This window comes from Platichthys flesus, chromosome 6, assembly GCF_949316205.1.
Source record: "Platichthys flesus chromosome 6, fPlaFle2.1, whole genome shotgun sequence".
In the NCBI taxonomy this organism is placed as follows: Eukaryota; Metazoa; Chordata; class Actinopteri; order Pleuronectiformes; family Pleuronectidae; genus Platichthys; species Platichthys flesus.
This window is the reverse complement of record NC_084950.1, coordinates 5251764-5274568: the sequence shown is the minus strand read 5'-3', so window position 1 is coordinate 5274568 and position 22805 is coordinate 5251764. Positions and strand designations below refer to the sequence as shown.

The following is a 22805-nucleotide window of genomic DNA, read 5'->3' as shown; positions in this document are numbered from 1 at the left end:
CAGACACAGACCCACAAACACAGACACACACGTCGGGGACGAGGGTGGAAATGCAGCGCTGCAGTCTATGATGTACGATATAAACAAAGGTGCAAATATACTGTTTCTCTTCGCCTCCCTGTCTGGAAAGTTAAGCCTGTGTAAAGCCTGAAACATGCTTCTGCGACTGCGTCTGCGTCTTTTCACGCCGCTGTGGCGCAAGACTCGTTTTCATTCATGCTTCCCCAACCGTTGCGCGTCTTACAAAGCAATTCCGCGCCAGAACACTAGGCGGAGTAATGCTTTTTGTCGAGACGACCTTAGAGACGCCTTCTTTCTTCTTCGTCGATTGTTTATTTACATAGCCACTGCGGCTCCTCGTAGCCTTTTTCTGGCGGACAAATCCGCCAGTCAGTGACAGGTTATACAAGTGATCATACTATCGGATATCTTCTGCCAAGTGCTCTTCTATTTGGTCCATATTCGTTCTTCTAAATCTTCCGTGATTTCTGCCGGTATTATGGGGCATGAAACCGGAAATGCAGCTCCAGAAGGGATGTAGAGCAGACCAATCACAGCCTTGCGGGCTGAGTGAGCTTGCGGAGCTTTGCCGTAAATTTTAGAAAAGGGGGTCGACACCCGGCAGCACGTAAGGAGGGATACATAAGCACGTAAGGGACCCGGAAGGGCTCTTGCGCTTACGGGCCCGTGAAAACGCAGAAGCATGTTTCAGGCTTTAGTGTGTGTGTGTGTGTGTGTGTGTGAAGGTGTGTGTGTGTGTGTGTGTGTGTGTGTGAAGGTGTGTGTGTGTGTGTATATATATGTGTGTTTGTGCATGTAAGTGTGCGTGTGCGTCTGAAGGTGATCTGTTCTGATAATGATCAGCTGGTGACCAGATGGACGAATCCCCACGTCCAGATAAGGAGACAGCAATGTGGGGGGTGGGGGGAGGATCTTAACTATATACTTGGGTCTAACAGGGCAGACACATTATCTGCCATGTGTAAATGGCAGATAATGCTGCAATTATTAGCTGCAGAATGGCATTATGTGTGTGTGTGTGTGTCAAAAGCGTCAATGTGACCTTCACATCCAGAGATACATGTCAAGGTTAAAGGAGAAGCTCACGTTTAACATTTATTTTAGACTCATAAAAGTGAAAACAGTCCTGAAAAGCTGAGATCTGCATTACATCAGCATTAGATTATCCACCCAGGGTTTGTGTGAATAACATACATCTGACACAAGCCCTCCGGGAAACTTCAGAAAAAAGCCCAGATGTTGAGTCCATGTCTGACAGCAGCTCAGTGATTAAGTGCCTGGCTTTGCCCTTATGTCCATATTTGCATCAAAATGTATTACAGTACAGCAGCTAGAAAAAAGGCAAACCCCCAATGAAACCACCTTCAAATCCACTAGATCCAGATCTTTATTTCAATCTGCACCAAATTGCCCAGTTGCAGATTAGTCCACTAAATATGTCTGAGGCCTTTTTCATCAAGATCTGTAAATTATTCCGTGGGGAATCTGTGAAAATGTTGCTGCCTCTTTATCTGGATTCCAGAGTTTAAGTCTTGGTTGAGCAGTTTTTGTGTAACTCAGTTGATGAAGACCTGAACCCATGGACAGGGGGCGGAAACATAATCAGTTCCAAAATCACATCATTGAGAGTCTTGGACCATCAGCTCTACAGTCTGGATGCATGTGTTCATAAACACAATGTGACATGTTCAGATGGAGAACTTCCACAGAAGCTGAAGAAAATGCTTTTTTTGTGAATCTGTTTAATAACAAATGAACAACTCCTGTTTAGTCACAGTGCTGGGATTTCCTTGTAAACAAATATGTAGCCTGGATTAAATGAACATAAAGATGATGAGATGTACAGGGAACGGTCATGAAAGGTAGCAGACTGTGTGGTCTTCATTTTAATGCAAAAAGCAATATCGAGAACACAGCAGAAAATATCCAATTTTCTATAACCCACACATTGGGTTGCCATCGACTTTACATGCACACAGAAGTGGCAGCTTCATTTTCCGCTTGAGCAGCTCACGGGGAAAATGCAGAACACGATGCAGGAGCTGCAACAGGAGAGCGATCAGAGGAATCACGTGAAAGACATTATTTTTCATGATGTCTCTATGAGGTGTGGTCTCATCAGGACTTTATACACACACTCACACACACACATACACACAAATGAGAATAAAAAGGTACCTCAGGGAACTATTTGCTCAGCACTCAGTCCACAGTAATTAGCTCGGCAGGGTCTCATTAAAAGTCATTTAGATAAAACGTCCATTGACCTTCCTCACTACTACAGCTGGCTACGTTCTGTTATTTCCCTCTTGCTATGCCACGTGTAGTTACACACTGAGATACGTGTATCAACAACCAGGCTGAATGTTTTAGCAGCAGCAGAGAATAAACCAGACATAACCAAGAAAAAAAACACAAAACAGAAAGAATATAATAACACCATATTCGAGACCGCCTGTCACACTGAGAATGAAACACATGAATCGGTCAGGCTGGCACATGTCGGACACAACACCTGTTTGGGTTAGGGTTAGATTTGGGTCGAGCTTGGACAGAAGCAAACCCTGTCGGTCCATCTGCTTTTTTTTGTCCCTGGGATTTGTTTAGTTCAGTGTGTGTGTGTGTGTGTGTGTGTGTGTGTGGGGGGGGGGGTTATAAGGAGAACTTCTCTTTATCATCGTCTTATTTCAAGTGTCTGTGCTCCCTGCAGCTCGGCCGCCTGCAGAGCTAGCTCGTTAGCAATCAATTAGTGTCGGCAAGTGTTTGTATTTACATGTTAATCACTTCCTCATTGGTTAGGAAATATTTTAAGGATGAAGAGCTGCTCTGGTTAAAGAGATATTTCTTGTCATAGCAAAGAAAATATATTTTAGGAGGATTACTGTGCAGAGGTTGAAAAACAACAATGTTGTCAAAGTAAAAAGAGCCACGTCAGCGTTAACACTGACATTTAACTCAACTCGTCCATAAAACATATTTTACTTCACTTCACAATCCATTTGGACTCGGGGAGTTTCTTGTGCTGTTCGGGGAATGATTTCTGTCTGTCAGTGTTTGCCTCTGTATCGTGATGCAGATGGAAGAGGATCCCTGGATTAGAAAACACGCCGTGTTGCTGTGAGGTTGCATCAGCGTCCGCTGGTTTGCCTCCACCGTTTAGACTGCCGGGAAACCGAGGGAGATTTACAGGGTTGGGTGGAGAGAAGGGGAATTAAATAGAGAGAGACAGAGAGAGAGGGATGAAGTGTGAAAACAACAAATAAGGGGGGTGGAGGAGAGTGAGGGGTGGGGGGGAGGGGGGGTCTTCTAAGAGGGAGAGACTGTGAAATGTTTTGATGTCCCAGCGATGTTCTGCCCTGTGACATTCGCTTATCGAAGGCTGTCAAAGTGTTAATTACATTCAGGCAAATGGGACGTGTTCTACATCAATACTGTCTTTACGAGGCAGTCGGTAAATAGATTAATCTGTGCAGCAGTGGTAACCTTGACTATTCCCAATGGTCTGTTGGTTTGCAGTTTATCTAAAGGGTAAATAAACTGGATTAGTCCCATCCCCTAATAAATATGGACACAGATTTGATTTTCCTCATCATTATCCTGGACTAGACAAAGAGGAGGACAGCGGGGTCGGACAACTTTCATTTAGTTCCTGTTCATCATGTGGAAGCGTCATTAGCTGTCTGGTAAAATATAATCCCCGAAGTCAATGGACTCAGTTAGAATCACTTCCACAGCAGAGATAATCTGTTCTTCTCTCAGATAACTAATCATTTAAAAAAATGGCGGCCCTCTAGTTTGAGCTTGTTGGCCACAGCCTTCCTACTCGTGGAGATGCAGAGGGACGAGTTAACAAGGACTTGTTTGTGTTGCAGCTTTTGTTTTTTTACTCTAGTTGTTATTCTGATAATGATCTGAGCTGCTCAACGGTCAAAGGACAAGAAGAGGAAAATTCACAAGACATCAGACTGTTATCTAATTATCTGGTGTCCTGCTGTTTTATCAGGGATGGAGGAAAATATCCTGCCAGTTTTGTGTATTTGTCATTGTCTGAGTTTTACAGGTGTGTGTGTGTGTTTGTGTGTATGTGTCAGTGTTTGAGGGCAGTCCTTCAGGCGCTCATGTTCTCAGGAAGCACAGTGTGACCAGCTGGAGACGAGTCAGAGGAAGTCAGGGCATGTCCGGTGTCTCCTGGAGGACACAGAGCCCAGGGCATGGAGCACCCTGCGGTTCCTCTACTACCCTCTACACACAGGTTCCTGCTCCTCTACACGAGGCATCATCCCGGAAAGTTTAGAGTGGGAAAACTTTTCTATGTGAGGCCGTGTGTATTCATTTCAAGCGTATGTCAAATTCTCGAACTCGTGAACTTAGCTGGAAGGATTAAACTGACACCAGCGGCGTATTTGTCCAATTATTTCTGTAATGAGCAAAAAGAAAAACAATTAAGAATCATGTGTTTTTACCAGCGATTCATTTATGGTGATGCCTTTTGCCTCGGGGCCAGGAGTATTCATGATCTGTATGTGTGCGAACAGTCAGAGTTCCCTCTTAATAAGCAAGCTGGAGTGTTTTTGAAGTTTGAGTCTCTCACTTTCCCCCTGATCAGGTCTGATCAGAGCACAACACGCTGAGCGACGCAGCCCAGAGACGGGAGAGCTCATTTCTGCTCGGCTCGATGAGGGAATAATGAGTTCAGACCTCACAGGGGATCCGTGCTTATCACGCCGCCTCCTTGACATGGACGAGTCAAGGACTAATGTGCATTAACTCTCCGAATAACTCTAATCGAATGAGTCACAAGACAGCTCCGCTCACCCCTATGTCCATCGCTGCAGGACGTTTAGAGTTATTCCTCTGCAGTGTCGGCTATTAAACCACTTTATGTACTTAGGTCTTAGTCATCACTTGTCTTTGAGGTATAAAAACAAACGGGACAAACACTGCAAAACGTTAAAACTAAAAAAAAACTGTGTTGCTTTCGATAAAAAAGAGGATAATGAGCGGAAGAGACAAAGATTTAATATATCGAATGTGTGCAGGATATTTATCTTTCCCCTGCTGGCGGCTCCCCTTGCACGGATGACAGTTAAAATCGAGCTCATTACAGGAGGAATACTTCAGAAGTGTGTGTTTAATGTGGTCCTCGGTTTGTGGCTTTAATGAATTAATTTCCAATTATAGAAAAACAAATATAATTCTTGTTTTTGGCTGTCATACAGATGCTAAATTAAGTGGAGATTGTTAATTTCAATTTACAGTAGATATAAAATTTAGTCAGATGCAAATTAGTGACATCAGGCATAATGGGGCATAACCTTAATTTAACATATTTTCCAGTCTCTTGAATGTAGATTGAAGCTGCTTTTGATTGAAATTGAATAACAACATATGTTTCTGTACAATCATTGCTGTCTGCTAACATCCATATCAGCACCAAGAATAAAAGAAAACTGAATTGCGTACGGAGGAAAACCTGCAGGAGCAAGAAAATCAATGAAAGTCAAAGTGATTATACTTTTCCATACGTGAGGAAACTGCCGAGAGGGCCGGTCCAACAATGTTAGTGCAGTAATACAGATGTGGTTTTGTTATTTAAAGGCAACAAGGCCTAGAAAAAACGTCGCACTTCAATAAACATTAAACAGACTATGTGCCTGACACCTTCAGTTCATCTTACACGTTGCTTTGTTTTTGTTTTGTATTCTTCAATCAAATACTCCCGTCGTGGTTGAAAAGTGGAAAGTGAATTCAGTCCATGAATCAGTGAGAATGTCAACGTGTCAGTGACGTGACACCATCCGCTTGAAAGAAGACGTCTAACTCGGCAAAGGCTCTTCCCTCAACCATTAACTTTGACATCAGCACTGACAGCAGCACTGACAACAGAGGGATAGAACACAGATCTTTGTCTAGTATGATGTGTACGGCCGGTAATGTGTGTCTATTAAACTGATGCAGGGTATGAGTTAAGAATGAGAAGCTGAGTGTGTATATACGTGTGTGTGTGTGTGTGTTATACATTACACACTAGACTCATTGTATCCCGCACTGCATCGTGAAAAATAATTAACAAGCGATGGTCACTAACTGAGTTGAATGGGATTACATCGCGCTCCCACTTAATGAAAGTAAAACCCCCGACAGAGGAGAGGAGAGACCTGTGTGATGCGTCAACAATATTGTGTCACGTCGGAATAAAAAGGAATGAATAAAAAACCTCAGCTGTGACTCAGTGGCAAACAGAAAAAAGGCCTTGATTGAAAAGAAGCAAATGTTTCAGCGTTTTTCTATTAACTCAAGTGGGAAATGAAGCTCAGCAGACGCAGTGAGCACCTGCTGATGTGGATATGAAACAACAACCACGTGTTTACTGCTGCAGAGAAAATGAGTCTGAAAGTGGTGTTTTCATCTCATTTTGAGCTCAGTATCGAGTCCTCTACAGGGAACTCCCTCCGCAGTGATGGTGGGGGGGGGGGGGGCACAACCTTCCTATTTCCTGTTTCTCTGGTTGATTTCTGTTATTTGTTCTGTCCTTGATCGATATGGAGGCCAATCCTGACACACGCAACAGCAACACAACAAGCACAACTTGAGATATTACATTTGGACCCTCGGGGGTTAAATGCACTTAATGTAAGTCGCTTTGGATAAAAGCGTCAGCTGAATGAAATGTAATGTAATGTACATTTGGACCAGACAGAACCTTCCAGCTTCAGTCCTTGTCAGAATACGTGAATGCAATTGAATCATGGTTCATAAATGTACTGATTAATATCCGTATCAGCAAGGTAAGACAGTTTATTGTTCTGATATATTCTGCCACATAAAACAGTCAGCTCTGCTGTACTGAGCAAGCTGAGGCCGAGTCTCCCATCGAGTGAACCGTCACTCAAAGGTATCGACTGTTCTGTTAGCAGACATCTGGACGCCTCATACTGTCCGTGGACGTCTTAATGGACACCACGGACACACACACACACAAACACACAATCTGGTATAACACTAACACAGATGTAAAACATAGGATTGTCACCTACCTACCTACCGGTTCTATGACAGAAATGGATGGTGAAAGATGGCGCCTGTTAGTTAGGTCTCCTCTCTTGTGCCGGTCTAATGAGGCGGCACATTTGCCCTGAATGACCAAAACAATTCGACAGGGTCAGGAGGTAAATTCATGAATTACTAACCCACGTCCATAAATAACGAGCGGGGATCAGGGCTGACCCCACTGCAGCTGGGAAATTTTTCTCAGTATTAAAAATAAAATCCAATTTGAAAGCACAGAGTTTCCGTCGTGTTTGATGCGACCTCTTTGGACAAGGTGGGTCAACTAGGAACAAATCTGATTCAGACTAAGTATGAAATGTCTGATAAAAAGGTTTTTCCTCATTAATTCATCCTGTAAAAGGAGGTAATATATTCCGGCTGTGACATTGACTGACCAAGAGATCTGAGGTGGATTGTCCCTAAAGTTACATTTCATCCATTTAATTCACGAGTCAGACAAGGACCAAAGGACGCAAGAGATTTCTCATGTTAGCACATTTTCTATAAACCACCTTTTTTTCTGTCATCGTAATTAAAGGACACTTTTATTTAATATATTATTGGACCCATACTATCCAGCGTTTTATTACATTTAATAAAGTGCATTTTCGAAACTGCATTTTATAAAGAAAAAAACATGTGCATTTTATAAATATATATATATATGCAATATACATATTTTCCCATATTAAGAGTAATCTGTGATCTTAGTTCCAATTTAAATCTGAAACAATAAAGAAAATGCTGGCAGTATTACAAAAGTATATAAAAGTAGAGTAGAAACTAGAGGCTTGCACTTGTCCCCTGTGAGGAGGAGGAGCTGATGATCCCTCCGGAGTCTAAGTCCTCCTGACAGGTTTTTCATTTGACAAACAACATCACATGGAGGAGCTGGGACATGTGTTCCAGCCGCCTGTGACAGAACCATGAGAGCTACATGGTCACCTTCAGCCATCACACATGAGGAACAGTCCCTGCTCCTCCCTCGGCTGTGAACACCTCCCAACACTCACAACTGCAAATGTCTCTTACACAAAGCAAAACAATGTCCTGGGAAAACAACCTCCTCCATCCTGAAGGTAATTACAAAACCTATCTGTGGTTCAGGAGGATGTTTGCACGTTGCTGCTCTTCTGTGATAATTTAAAAAGCAAAACATTCATCTCCACACGTTCCTCCCTCTGTGAGGCGTGTTGTTTATTTGCATTTTTTAAATATTCTCCTCAAGTAATCCAATACGCTCGTCTATTAATAAAGCGGCTCTCACCTGCCTGACTTAATTTGACTTTCTAATTAAACTTTACTGTTATCGGGAGTTTTAATTAAACACACTCGACGAGAGCAAACAGAATATTTTCCTGGGTGGAGTACGATATGTAAATGCATTTGGATGAGTTGCACAAAAATTGTGCGTGTGCTTGTGTTTGCGCTGCAGTGCTGCCTGAGTGTCGCAGATACGAGTCAGAAGTAGAGTCGTCATCTGCAGAGTCACAAATTAATGCAAATGAAATACACATACATAAGTGTGAAGGCTCACTGTCTCTGCCTATAAGATGCAAGGGGAAAATAAACACACCTTCACCTTTAATGGGACTCACAACATGTAATTGTGTGCAAGTGTGTGAGGCAGCCACTTATGCACTTGACTTGACCTGAGACGCTTGACCCCTGGTGGTCTTTGCGTGGCCTCTGAACCCCCTCAATGATTTCCAATTCAAACAATGTCTGTCGAGACCGTCACCCTGCTGCCACTTGGGGGCAGCACTTGATCTTTATTACCTCCGCCGAGAAGGTTGTGTTGTCGCTGCTGTTCTTTTGTTTGTTTGGTAGTTTGTCATAATGTGGAGGGGACGGGCCTCACCCAAGGAGGAACCTTTTAATTTGGAGCAGACAAACCTGAGGAACCAGGATTTCTTTCTTTAACGTGGTGAGATAGGGCGATAGCCTTGGAGGAAGCATGTGCTCTCCAACCGACCTTCTAGTTGCAGTGTATGCTTCAACTTAACGTGTTGAAATAATCCATTTTTTTAATAAAAACAAAAAGGAGCCTGAGGAACCAACAGCCAACCACCTCACAGCCACAGGATGAAGATAAAGAGGAAGAGAATGAGAATATTTCAGTTAAAAGAGAAACGCTTGCACCAGAGAAAATCAGCAGGAAATTACACCAGAATGCAACAATGAGGTTGTCTTTGTACAAAACAGTCAAAGATGATGGGAAGTCTGTTTTTAAATGGTGCAATTTGCTGGTTGCTGAATGATTCTCAGAAGTGACACATTCAGCAAGTTTCTAGTGATGCATGAGACAATGTTTACTTTGCAGACATTCTGAGGGAGTGTTGTCATCTGCCAAATGGTTTAGTTTCAATAAGAGAGGAGAGATGCTGCTATAAATGCAGGTGACAACTTTTCTGATGAGGACAATCTCACCAGGAGGAATCGTGAACACAACAACAATATGAGAGAAAGAGATGGATCTCATCAGCCTGTAGAGGAACTGGGAGGAAGGATATATTTCCCCAATGTTACCACAGATCTACTGCATTATTCAACTGGGAAGACCTCCTGGCACAACCAAAGAACATGGATCTGAGAAAGTAACGCAGCCGCTTGCACATCTGATTAACTTCATCCCTGAATCACCAGAGTAATGGGAATTGTCACAAGAATGTGAGACAAAACACAGGGACTTGTTCGTGAATAGTAAGATGCGCTGGTTTCTACTGCAGCAGAGGACTGGGGAGGTTTTAGAGTCTCTTGCCCAAACTCTCTGAATTTGTTACAAGCCTAATGAAGCCCAGAGTGGGTGCTGAAGTTGCTGTTATTGACAGATGCCATCTGGTCGAGGAGAGCATCTGAATAAGCAGGGTTGAATTCCAAACTGGCAGAGGTGTGTTTGTGTATGTCTGTGTGTGTGTGTGTGTGTGTGTAAGAGAGGCGGTGGACTAGTGGCAGAAGAAATTAGACTATGGGCAGAAAGCTACGGACATTGGACTGGAAGGTCTCTGGTTCGAGTCCTCCCAGTGACAACAAAAAACACACCTGGATCTGTTCCAAAGAGCATTCTCCCTACCCCCACTGTCTAAGTGCTCCTGAGCAAGGCACCTTACTCCCCCAACATCTGCTCCCCAGGCACTGGCATGGCTGCCCACTGCTCTGTTTTGTGTGTCCTGCGATGCTCACCAGATGGGTCAAAAGCAGAGGACAAAGTTCCCTTGTGTGTGTGTGTGTGTGTGTGTGTGTGTGTGTCAGTGTTGTCACAGTCTTCCAAAACAAAGTCAGCACAGTGTTCAAACCCGACCAGCAAACAAGATCCAGAACTTGTGATGTTTCAACCCAACTGGTTTTGTGGAAGCCTCGGAGAAGATGCAGAAGGAGAGTGAATCAAGATGAAACAATGTGTTTTTTAGAATCAAAGTGATCTCTCTCCCCCCGAGTCATCACAAGCTTGTCCGACTCTAATCTCGCAATGTTTAAGAAACTATATAATAATTCCTGGATCCAGACAACATCTTTCAAGTTTCCCAGTAATCTCTGTCCAGTAGTGTTTTAGTCATCTGGCTCACAATCAAACATACCAGCAGAAAAATCTAAAAATATACTTTTAGTTTGTGTCTCTTAATTTTTAAACAGGCCTGACCTGATGTAAAATAAAATATGACGACCACTGAGTCAGACACATCCTGAAATAGCAGAGGTGAAACTGAAAGAGGTTAAATGTTCCACTCTTGTTTACAATCAGGCTTTCCACTGCGCCCTCGGCACTGCTTATTCATCTGTTGATAAATCACTACTTTAATTAGAGGTAAACTCTGGATCACATCAGTGGGTCCTCAGTGGTTTTCCAGCTGTAAGACCGAAGCCTGAAGAGCCAGAGTCGGTTTCCTCTGCTCAGTGCTGAACTGAGCCGTAGCTGCAGAAAAACAGAGCTGTGCTTTAGAGGGAAATAAATTGCAGCCAGATGTTTTCTCACCTGGAAGAATAAAAGCAGAGTGAGAGTTCAATCCCTGCAACACTACAGAGTAGACGATGAATTAGCCGGCGACCCTGCGAGCCCATCTTCTTTAGGTAATTCATATCACGCTTCCAATATCTCCTCCGTCCAACCTCTCCTGAAGAGTTTATCTAAAGCAAATTGAAATTGCTTTCACCACTTGAACGTAACAGTTTTAAGGTTGACCGCAGGGTCAGCGCCGGCTATCAAGAGTCCCATCTCTTCCTCTGTTTATGGTCTGGTGAGCACTCGCTGACTCCCACAAACTGCATCTTAAATAGGAAGAGTGGCTCTGTGCCCAGTGACTCACAAAATGGGATTTGTGTGGCAAGAGCTGCCATTGGCTGGTTTATAGAGAAGAAGATAAAGAAGAAGATAAACCTGTAAAACTGTGCATTCAGAGTTAAATCCAAATATCTTGACACCTGAGATACATTTTTAAATATTAGTTAGTACGTGCTAAAGCTCAGTCCAACAGAAGAGGGGGGTGTCGTTCTATCTATTATTAAATCCTAGACGGACTCACTAACACCAGCTACAAAGATTAACCCCTAAATTTATCATTTTTTAATTATCTTTGAACCACATTAACGCTGTAATTAGATATAAGCAAAGTGCCTTTACTCAACAATTCCACAGCTCCTGCATTTTCTATTTTCACTTGTTCAAAGTAACTTTGGTTGTTCCGTAGCCTCGGGTCACATTTGTCTTTGAACGTCTCCTTTCTGTTCTCCCTCCTATCAGCCTCCCAATCCCTGTATCATCAGGCTGGGACTGTTAATGTGGAACCCAGGGGCCACAACTGGAAGTCAGTGCAAAGTCACAGCTCTGACTCAGCTCAGCAGAGACCACGACAGAGGCTCATGGGCTCCAACCAGTGACCAAACTTTAACTTTTGTTCAGTTTAGCACATAGCAAACACATTTTAACAATATATAAACACATATATTAAAGTTGTACTTCTAGAGGTTATGACTTAGATTATGTGAAGTACAACATTTAAAGTGCAGCAGAAATAAAAGCTAATGTACCTCATGCCAATGTGCACACACACACACAAACACACAAACAGCAAAATAACATCCATATTCAGCCAGTCATTAATGATAATGAAGGTTAACTGGTTTGACGGGTAAACTATTTGGATTCTCACTTAAATGAAAATGAAACAATCTGCATTTTAATTTGGCTCTTGTTGGTTTAAAAAATTTAGTTGAAAAATTGTTTTTTCAACTAAATTTTTGTAAATGTGAGGTGAACATCAGTTTAGACGAGGGAGTTGAATTCCAAAAAACTTTAGTTTATGGACATTTTTCTGTATTTCCAATCTAATATGAAAACTGAGTAGACAAAGAAGAAGTTACTGACTCTTCCAGAACAACTGTGGTTCCAGTCAGTGATGTGGTTTTAATATTTAGTCGCACATGTCATGAGATGTTAACATTGACAAAGTTCATGCAGTGATGATATGAAAAAAGTATCTCAATAAATGAACAAACAATAACATTCAAGCTCAAAGTTGATGCAACACACTTATTTTCTAAGGAGGAGAATCCTGCTGCTACAATTACTGCTATTAGAATTATAATTATTGATGTCATTATTATTACTATATTGCTATAATTATCACAGTCATCATTGTTATTCCCATTACTATTACCATAACTCTAATGTCTCTGCATAGAGCTTGAATTTACAGATAAAGCTTCGTGTAAAACGCAGCAGGGAAACAAGTAGGACAACAGACTCACACAAACAAACACAAAACCTGATAGTGATTCTTTTTAAGATTATTTTAGTCACATTAAAGGATCCAGGGTCACATCAGTGATGATGAGCGAGTTGTATTTTAAGGAAAAATCTTGTAAATGTGAGGTTGGACTCCACATGAATCAAAGCAGTGGGCCAAAGTTCATCAGAGGCACATTGAGCATCAGAGTCATCTGACACACTGCACGTCACTGAAATACAAAATGAAGTGAGACAGCTCTCACAAGCAGGGACAGAGGAAACCAGACGGGTGGAGGCTGTTGTAACAGGAATCAGTTGTGTTACCAGTGATTGTACAGACAAAGTGCATCACCTTATCACTCTGTTTGTGAGTGTGTCTGCAGGAGGTGGAAATTCAGGTCAGTAAGTGGGGGACAGGTGTAGGCAGGCGAGCCGGGGGGGGGGGATCATAGTGACCTCAGTAGGACACATGCTCTGTGGTCTCAGACGACCCTACCAGAGGGGGGGAGAGGAGGAAATGCGGTGGCAGCAGGTGGAACAGCAACAGGAAGGCAGGAAGAGGTGAGGGGACAGAGGAAGAGGGGGGGGGGGGGGGGGGGGAAGTGGGGAAATAATAAGGAAGGTGAAGGAAAAGAAAAGCAAAGAGCAACCGAGGAAGCTGTGAATTGACAGCAGCGTGAAGGGAACTGAAAAACAGACGCATATCTGGAAGTGATGCTAACAAACAAATGTGATGTGAGGAAGCTGCTTTACATAGAGATGACCCTGGTCTGTTGGAAAGACTGAAGGAAGGTGGGATGGTGGAAGGAGGAGAGATGGGACGAAGTGCAGTTGAGCTATTCTTGTCTCGGCCCCACCATCCCCCCATCGAACCCGCACTCTGTGAAACAGGATCCCAGGATCGGCCTTCAGAGTCGGGGCCCTGCTAGTGAGAGGCTGGTCCTGCTGAGTATGAGTGTTGGACTAACTAGTGGACGAAGAATTAATCCTGGGCTCAAACTTGATGAATCTAAAATCTCTGGGATTAATTGTTCACTGTGTTTGCCAACATGTGAACTAATACTACATGAGAGTTAAGATAAACTACAGTTACAGCTTTGCGGTTGTACGTCTCCGCCAACCACAGCAATTTCAGTCTATGGTCATTTTTTGTCAGACTCATTTGAGGTCATCGTGACCTTTGACCTCTGCTCAACATTTTAGGAAAATACCAAACATTAAATGAATTCCTGGAGATTTTCCCGAGATATGATGTTCACAAGGGGAAAACATGAGTTGTGAGGTCACAGTTGCATTAGGCCTTTGACCACCAACATCTAATCATATCATTCTTGGGCCGAATAAGTGTTTGTGACAATCTTGAAGAAATTCCCAAAAGGTGTTCCTGAGATATCGTGTGGGATGGATGGGCGGACATATTGGAAAACATACTTCCTCCAGCCACTGGGTGTCGCTGGCATAATAATGAACAGATAAGAATCTTCCACCGATCGTCTTTTATTAACCAATTTCGAAAGCAGGCTTTAATGAGACAGTGGCTGATGATGAGATTTAAACACGATCATAAATCTCACGTCAACACAGAACTAATGTTTTGTTTCTAAACCAAACTTTACTTTAAACAACCTGTCACTGACAGGATAACAAACACACTCGCATTATGTCGTTATAAACAAATACTTCCGTCCTCACGCATCAGGCAAACAGTTATGATAATTTATGGCTTTAATAAACGCTTCCTGCTCTGCATGATCACAGCGATACCAAATAAAAGCTACACAAAGATTGACTCCCTGTCAGAGTATTTACAAAAGCAATCAACTCGAGGGTCTGTGAAAAAAATACAATTACACGTAAACGACAGCCGCCTATACAGAGTGACCCTGAACATAGTGTTGGACGGGCGTCCTCCTGCACTTGCAGACCTAAGATACACACACACATATGCACACACTGCACAGCCAATATTGGTCTGCTTAATCTTAGCTCTCTTCATCTCCTCCTTCATCTCACCCAAGAACGATGCCTCATCCACTTTCTCCACACACACACACACACACACACACACACACACACACACACACACACACACACACACACACACACACACACACACACACACACACACACACACACACACACACACACACACACACACACACACACACACACACACACACACACACACACACACACACACACACACACACACACACACACGATATTGCACCAACTAATACATCCACTGGACATTTCTGCTTTGCCTTGCACTTTCTCCCATATCTTAACATCTATGATACTGTTGTTACTTTTACTCGTGAACAAAAGAATATGTTTCAATGTCAAGACACACGGAGCCCACAGCAGCCTTTCAGTTGAGCATAAGTAAAATTTAAATAAGACAGGACAGGAAAACAGTGGCTGACGCAGGGAAAAGCATTTTGAAAACAGCAGCCTTGAAAAGAAAGCCTTTCCAATAGCTCCATCTTTTGGCGAGCGGAAGGAGTTCGGTATTTAAACTGCTGACACAGTGAAGTGGTGGATGTCATTTGCTGCCTCGAAATGATCATACACGTCACCCTGTATATGATACGGTTATGGTGTCTGGTAATATTTCATGGTTTTTGGGCACAGAGTGTGTTACCTGTGAGTCTGTGCTGCCTGGTGCTCACTCGGTTGGTGTTGTGGACCGTGCAGCAGAGGTGGAGCATGGCGAACATGGTCAGGATCATCACCACACTCTGGAGCAGCAGGGTCACCTCAAACTGTTTTCCTATCCTGAAAAGAAATGAACAAAACACCAGTCACAGGAGGGAACTTGTACACAGATACAGCCAAGTAGCACAGGCAAAACTAGAAGATGCTCAGCATGTGTGTCGGGTAATATAATCAATCTATTTATCCCTGTTCCATTAACTTCTGACCATGATCAAAGGACAAAAGCAACCAGGAGAATATCCAGAAAACATTCTGAAAGCTTTTCCCCTCTCACGCTCACCAGAAGAATATGCGCAGGATGTTGGCGACGAGCAGCACCAGGCACACTCGGGTGGAGAAGCCCTCAGTGTTGGAGCTCCGCTGGATATCCTGGTACTGCGGCACGTAGGGCAGGGCCCCCCCGAACACCATGACGCAGGACGCCAGCCAGGACAAGAGCGTCCACGAGGCGTCCAGGTCCTCGTCCTGCAGAACATCCTCTGCATCCATCACGCGGGGGGGGAGCTCAGCGGCGTCGAGAGGTCACAGCTTGGACACAGAAAACGAGATTCATCAGTTATGACGTCAAACAGCAACAAAATCTACAAATCTGATAACAATCAAATACATCGGTTGTATATGACCATGCATTTCTTTTGCCTGGTTTAAATTAGGAAGATATCTAATTTAGGCAGAAGCCAGAATGACCTAACTGACAGCAAAAGAGCCTTACCTCTATTGGAAATAAAATGAACGTCAAACATTCGACTAATGTTCCTTTTTGGTGGAAGACATTTTGACTTGTCCCAGTAAGAAAGCAGAGGTGTAAATATAAAAATGGTTCCATTTAGCTGCTGTAGTTTCAATGAATTTCCCAGTAAGCTTGTTTTTTACTTATTTATCTGATGACTTTTTTTCTAAACACTTAAATAGCAGTCCTCAACATTACTGATAAAATAAGACTTGTAGAAGTGAGCGTTGGGGCTTTATGAGTTAGTGGGATGGCGGAAGAAAAGTCAAAGGTGTGAATTATACCAATTGGAGTAAAGTGAAAGGTTAAACAGCCGACAGGAGGGCACTGGGAGTGTGGCAGATGTAACCTCGGCGGGTGGAGTCAGTGTTAGCTGCCACAGTCCGGAGATAACAAGTCAAAATACACGTGTGTCTCACAAACCAACTTTCATCAGACTGCAACACATTGCACACAGTTTAATACTTAATATGACCAAACTGTTCTGTCTGCATCACCACTGTTTGAATCAACTACTCCTTAAATTACTGGTATTTCATACCAAGTGTTTCCAGGAATTCCTGAGGGGGATAATAACACATAACAGATACTGGCTTAAGACACAGTGAATGTCGTTTTATTTTTCTGTACTGGACATGGCTTGTGAATGTGTTGTAACTGCCAGTGTGTTGCTGTGTACACACAATCATGATCTACACTTCCTGAGCAAACTGTGAGAAGCACTGAAGCTGGAGTGGAGTCCAAACAGTCTCAGTCCATAACCTACATAATTGTATCTGCATTTATGATTGTTTACAATATAAAAACTTGTATTTTACTGCAACATTGTACATTAAGAAAAATGTTTATTTTCTTAATTCAGTTTGTAAAAATTTGGTTGTATTTGTGTTTTCTTTTAATTTACAGTTATTAATGTACAGGTAGTTCTACACTGTGTAATATCAAGGTATCTATAAGGTATATATATATATATATATATATACTCCAGCAGAAACTGGTTGTGCTTGCTACTTATTTACTCAAAAATTTATAAGTAGATTACAACTTTATTCTTGTAATATTATTCTTGAAATCTCTATCTTAGTCTTGAATTTATGTACAACTCGTGAAGGCTACTCCCTAATATCAGCATTTCCCCTAAAACTCCATATCAGTGGCCTGTTTCATGTGCGTTTCTTCTTGTTGCTGTGTAATTTGTTTATTGCATCACAGAACTATTTCCATGCGTCCAGTCTAAAAACAGACGGCCAGCGTAATGTAAACATTAGGCCCTTTGTTCCCACAGGCGACATCTTTGGCAGCCGGTCAGCTGATGAGTCATTATGAAGGGATCAGCCAACCAGTCGACTCGGGGTCAGCACAAGATGACGAAGCACTTTAAACGTGACTTCATAAAAAGTAAACCTCACCAACAGGTTCCTTTTGTACAACTCCCTGCTGATGAAAGGTTGTTTCACAGCAGATGCAGCTTTGCATAGTGAAATCTACTTATGATACATCTGTAATCTCACATTACTCTGTGTTAAGTAACAACACAATACTGCTCCAGTCAAGACCACACCTCCCAAGTGAAACAGAACAATATCAAGAATTATAACAATATGATTTTCAATAATGATAATAGAACAACATGTGTATATCGATATGTGTGTACACTCAAGAAGCACAGTGGAAGAAATTGATCAACCTCAGTTTTATAGAAATGTTGCTATTTATCAAGTCTCTGAGAATAAAGAAGAGCTTACAACTGAACCTTCCAAGCAGGAATCAAAATAAGTTTATAAACTTATAATAGAAATAATAATAATGACATTTATCCTGATTATTATTGATGTCGACTGATATTGTTGATATATAATTTTCACTCATATACAGAGATTCACAGTCTGCAGAGTCTCATTAACTTTAAAAGGTTTAGAGATCACTAACTGTGCAGAGCAGATGCAAACTTACAACGGTCAACACTTCCAATAAAAAACGTGCATAAAGTTTAACTGGAGTTAAACATTGTTCAAGAATTTAACCATCCAGGATATTTCCCTCTGCAGTGTGTGTGTGTGTGTGTGTACACAGTGCACACACACACACACACTGATCCACGTCCTGTGTGTTGTTATGTAAGCACAGCATAGCTTCATGGGGTTGGGCCAAACATGCCTGAGCTCTCACACATCAATTTTGGGCTTCTGGAGCAGCGGCGGCAGCAGCTTCAGTAACATGACACACAGACAGACACACACTCACAGCGTCAGCAGCTCCAACACGCGTGTAGATCTGAATTCAGAAGCAGAGATAACAAAGACTCTCTCCAATCCTCTGAGGGATTGTGCGTGTTTTCCTCAGGAGTAATTCGGAGGTTTTAAAACGCTCCGTCGCAGCACGCGCAGTGTCCATCGCTCCCGGTGAGGATTCAATCCCCGGATTTTAACTTTGCTCATGTTGCAGATGAATATGTTTGAGTTGAACTCACCGAGCTTCAGCTTCATCCACGTCCCCACTTTATCTAAAACACACACACACACACACAAAAACAAACGCACACACCGAGGATCAGCGTGAGAACACACACACTGTTCCTCACACAGCTTCACTTTCAAATCTCGGGCTCACGAGAGGAGGAGACACGTGCACGCGCCCGATCACACAACAACACGCGCACGGTCTGGTCTCAATGGCTTCAGAGAAAATTACTCTGACTTATATTCATTTAATGCTATTTAGATTTAAATGTATGACAAATGTTTATTTGAAGAGAGCAAATGCTGTACGTGTATTTTCCTTGCTTTAAATTTGCTGACTTATTGTGTGTTTTATGTTGTGATTTTAAAGTATAATTATTTTTGTATATTGTACAGCCCTAACACATTGTTTTGTATTGAGAACTTTGGCTCTTGCAACGTTTGAAAGCACTTTTATATTTTACATTTATTTAATTAGATTCACCATAACTATGTGTGCATGTATACAAAAATATGCAGAGTTACAATCTGAAAATGTATGTGTAATTAACTGAGAATATGAGGAAATATCTGTGTAGATATACAGTATACATGTAAATAGCTTCATAAATAATAATAAACTGTATTTGTAAAGCACTTTTCATACAAGTAATGCAGCTAAAAGTGCTTTATATACAAAAAAGATTAAAATAAAAACATGCTTCTAAAAACAAAAAACATCTGGTGACATCACGTGATATCAGCTCCGAGATCCTTCAGAAATAACGGTGAATACTTCGGTGGCCGACATACTGTGATGATTAATATTGATAATTCCGCTTTGACCTCAGCAGCTTTATATTGAAATCATGTGAATTCATCCAGGTCACTGCACATTAACTGTGAGAAGTAGATCACTGTGCCCCCCCCTCCTCCTCTTCTGTGCTGTCCAGCTGACTGATACAACTCAAAAGGTGGGGGGCAGGTCTCTATCATTGTGTTAAATATATATATATGATATTACATGATTTACAGGTTTGTATTCAACTGAAGTAAAACATCTTGACAAACTAAATCCAACATTAAAAAGCATCTCTTCACAATAAAGGTAAATGACTGATGAGGACTTTATTGTGTCCCCATAAGGAAAAAAAACACTGTCCTCATATAGGTAATAATAATAATTTAAAATGAATATAATATACATATAAAAACATTGTGAGTATTAAACAAACAAGGAGCACTGGAAATTCCTGAGGCCACGAGGAGAAGTGAACTACAACGTGCTTCAAAACTACAGCTCCCACACGCGGGTCAACTCTCGCGAGACTTCGTGTCGGAACAGCTGACGGTGCAGGCGAAGGTGCGACGTCTCGAGCTGTTAGCCTTTTTAGCGAGTTAGCCTCCCGAAACATTATTTGACTTTTCGTCAGCGTGTCGGCGCCGATAATCATCACACCATGGCTGAGACTGACCCCAAGTCTGTGCAGGACCTCACTAACGTGGTGAGTCGCCATTACGCCCCGTCCTCGTAAACCGCGCTGGCTCAGCGACGACAACATCGATGCTAAAGCTGGCTAGCTAATAGCTACCGATAGCTAGTTAGCAAGCAACGACTAGCTGGAGTTTAGCTAACGTGTAGCTTCTTAGTTCCGTTTGTTTTCGCCTGTATAATAACAGAGCGCGTGTGTAATGAACGTTGTTGTGTTTTTTGTGCGCTTCCACGTTGTGTTGTGATTTCGCTCTTCTGAGTTGCATCACTCCCATCACAACTAGTGAAACGCTTAGTGTTACATAAACAGCTCAAACTCGTGTGTGTTTGTGTCGTTACAGATTCATTTGCATTAATCGTAACTTTTACAGTTGTCGATGTCGTTCTTTTGTAGTAATAATTTGTGGTTTCACACAATTGATTTAAAGTTGATCTCGTGCATCGGAATGTGAAGAGATAGCTGAGGTTGTGTTTTTTAAGTGTTGTCATGGTGATGAGCTGGAAGAAGAGGCCACGAGTTTCGGTCAAAATTAAAATTAAAAAAAAAAGTTTTTATATAAATAACTAATACCTTACGTGATGTGTATTCTCTGAAATTATGGCCTCAAGCTAATAAAAACGTCCCCTTTTTCCCTTAAATGTTAAAGGAGGTGTCCATGGAGTTGTGTTTTCAGTTACTCACTTTTATATTACCAATGTATTGTCTCACGATTACAGTTTCACCAAATCCACCTGAGGATGAAATGTAATGTTATAATCTGGATGATATAAAATAACCTTCCTTCATTTAAACATCTGTATAAGCTGCTTTGCAAAGTTAAAACTGAAGAACGACAGGAAACGATTTAAAGCAACATCAGGGCCCAGATATAAGAATAAAACTCTCCAGAGGAGAAAAGGGTCAAACCTAAATGAAATAACACATGAACGTTAAATCAGTGGGTCAGAGCAAAGCTATGTTGAAAGGAAATAAATGAATGCAATCCATTTGAATTCAAGAACATGTATTAATCAGCACTGATCAGTGTCGGCTGAAGAAAATGACTTCACTGTTCTGCAGTGAATCAAAGATTATTTCTACCATGGTTACAGAGCTTTTACATTGTCGTCAAGGAAACAAGATACCTATGTTATCATTGTCTTGCTGCCCCCCCCACCGCCCTCCCTTTCAAATTATTCATAGAGCTCCAGTGTGGTGAATTATAGCCGGTGGTGCCACTGCCCTGTGTTGTTAATCTGGTTTTTCGTGCACTGGCTTTTGTTAGAATTTAAATTCCACCTTCTGTGAACCAGTCACTCACAGTGTCTCTGCTGGTTTGTGTTCCAGGTCCAGACTCTGCTGCAACAGATGCAGGACAAGTTCCAGACCATGTCAGACCAGATCATCGGCAGAAATATCCTTTCATGAAAAAACACCAGCAGTCACTTATTCATTGATTATATTCTTGAATAAGTGCCTCTTTAACTCTGTTAATTGCCTAATCCAACATCTGCTTCTTGCTGCACATTCTAATTAATACTGATTGACAAACATAATTTTGCCCATTTAATAGTAATGTTTTTAGTTATTTACCTTAACCACCTTTCCACTCGATGAGATGAGCACACGTATTGACGACTTGGAGAAGAACATCTCTGACCTGATGACCCAGGCGGGTGTGGAGGAGATCGAGGCACCACCAGAGAAGGCGAAAGAGGGTCCAGGGTCATAATGAAGGTGAGAACAACGTCCATCGAGCTTTCCACCTGGGATTTCACATTTCTTTCTCTTCATCTCGGTCCTGTTAGTGTAGTAAAATGTGAACCAATGCCTCCTCAGTCTCAGACCATTTGTTTTGTCTGTCCCGCAGATAACGAGGTGTGAAGTCGGTCCCGACTCCGGGAGCAGCAGACTCTCATCCCTGGAAATGACTTCTATTGATTTGTTGTTGTGTGAAATGCTTTTTTTTTTATATATATATTGAATATTGTGATACACGGTTACAGTTGTGTAATGACTTGGAAAGCTGAACATTATTTGTAGGCTAGAATAGTGTGACGAGCCCTCTGGAACTTAAAATGCTCACATGCAGGAATGCAACTTTGGATTTTAGTGTGACGACTTGGAGGTTTCTTTTTTTTTTTCCAGCTGCCCTCGTTTGTCGTAGTTAATTCGGTCCCGTGAGGCGAAGGCCGACGGGGACGGCTTTGCTCAAGCCTGTGCTGAGAAGTGTAACCGGCCGGCTGACAGGCCAGTAGAAGCTCCGCCCCCACCACCACGAACATCTGAAGCCTGCAGTGTTTTACAAGCAGCACCGTTAACGACCAAGATGTTGGATGCATTCCAGTTCTGATTTTCTTCTATTAAAACTATTTAATACGACGCTGTTTGTCATGTATCACATAATATTTGTCCAGGTGCTGAGTCATTTTTTTAACTAATTAACTCTGAGGTGCTCAGTGTGTTTCAGTTTATTTTTTCAAGCTGTATTTTTAGAAGCAGATTATCTGGAATGACTTTGTTGCATGTTTTGTTTGCGCTACATTGTTAATGATGTATTGGAATGACTTTATTATTACACTGAGGTTTGCTGAGCAACAGGGATTTTTCCTCTATCGTATAAAAAGGTTGTCACATTTATCACGGATGGA

General features: G+C 42.1%; 2 protein-coding genes across 2 annotated transcripts in view; one reads left to right on the top strand and one right to left on the bottom strand.

Moving 5' to 3' along the window:
- Window positions 1-18956, bottom strand: part of si:dkey-246g23.2 (solute carrier family 66 member 2) — a 47234-nt gene extending 28278 nt beyond the window's left edge. The window contains exons 1-3 of the mRNA XM_062390714.1: window positions 18715-18956; window positions 15795-16042; window positions 15441-15574 (exon numbers count right to left, since the gene is read on the bottom strand). Coding sequence (XP_062246698.1) covers window positions 15441-15574; window positions 15795-16003 — 343 coding nt within the window. The 5' untranslated portion in view covers window positions 16004-16042; window positions 18715-18956. The remainder of the gene's footprint in view (window positions 1-15440; window positions 15575-15794; window positions 16043-18714) is intronic.
- Window positions 18957-20006: 1050 nt separating this feature from the next.
- hsbp1b (heat shock factor binding protein 1b) lies at window positions 20007-22536 on the top strand. Its single transcript, XM_062389481.1, has 4 exons — window positions 20007-20187; window positions 21502-21568; window positions 21765-21891; window positions 22025-22536. Exons 1-3 carry the CDS (start codon window positions 20143-20145, stop codon window positions 21884-21886), a joined length of 234 nt encoding a protein of 77 aa, XP_062245465.1. The 5' UTR covers window positions 20007-20142; the 3' UTR covers window positions 21887-21891; window positions 22025-22536.
- Window positions 22537-22805: the final 269 nt, after the last annotated feature.

Excerpts from the sequence above, each read along its gene's own strand:
- hsbp1b (XM_062389481.1), top strand. The coding sequence starts at position 20,143 with ATGGCTGAGACTGACCCCAAGTCTGTGCAGGACCTCACTAACGTG. Across the intron at positions 20,188-21,501 it reads TGCAGGACCTCACTAACGTG|GTCCAGACTCTGCTGCAACA; the intron begins GTGAGTCGCCAT and ends TTTGTGTTCCAG. Across the intron at positions 21,569-21,764 it reads AGACCAGATCATCGGCAGAA|TCGATGAGATGAGCACACGT; the intron begins ATATCCTTTCAT and ends CCACCTTTCCAC.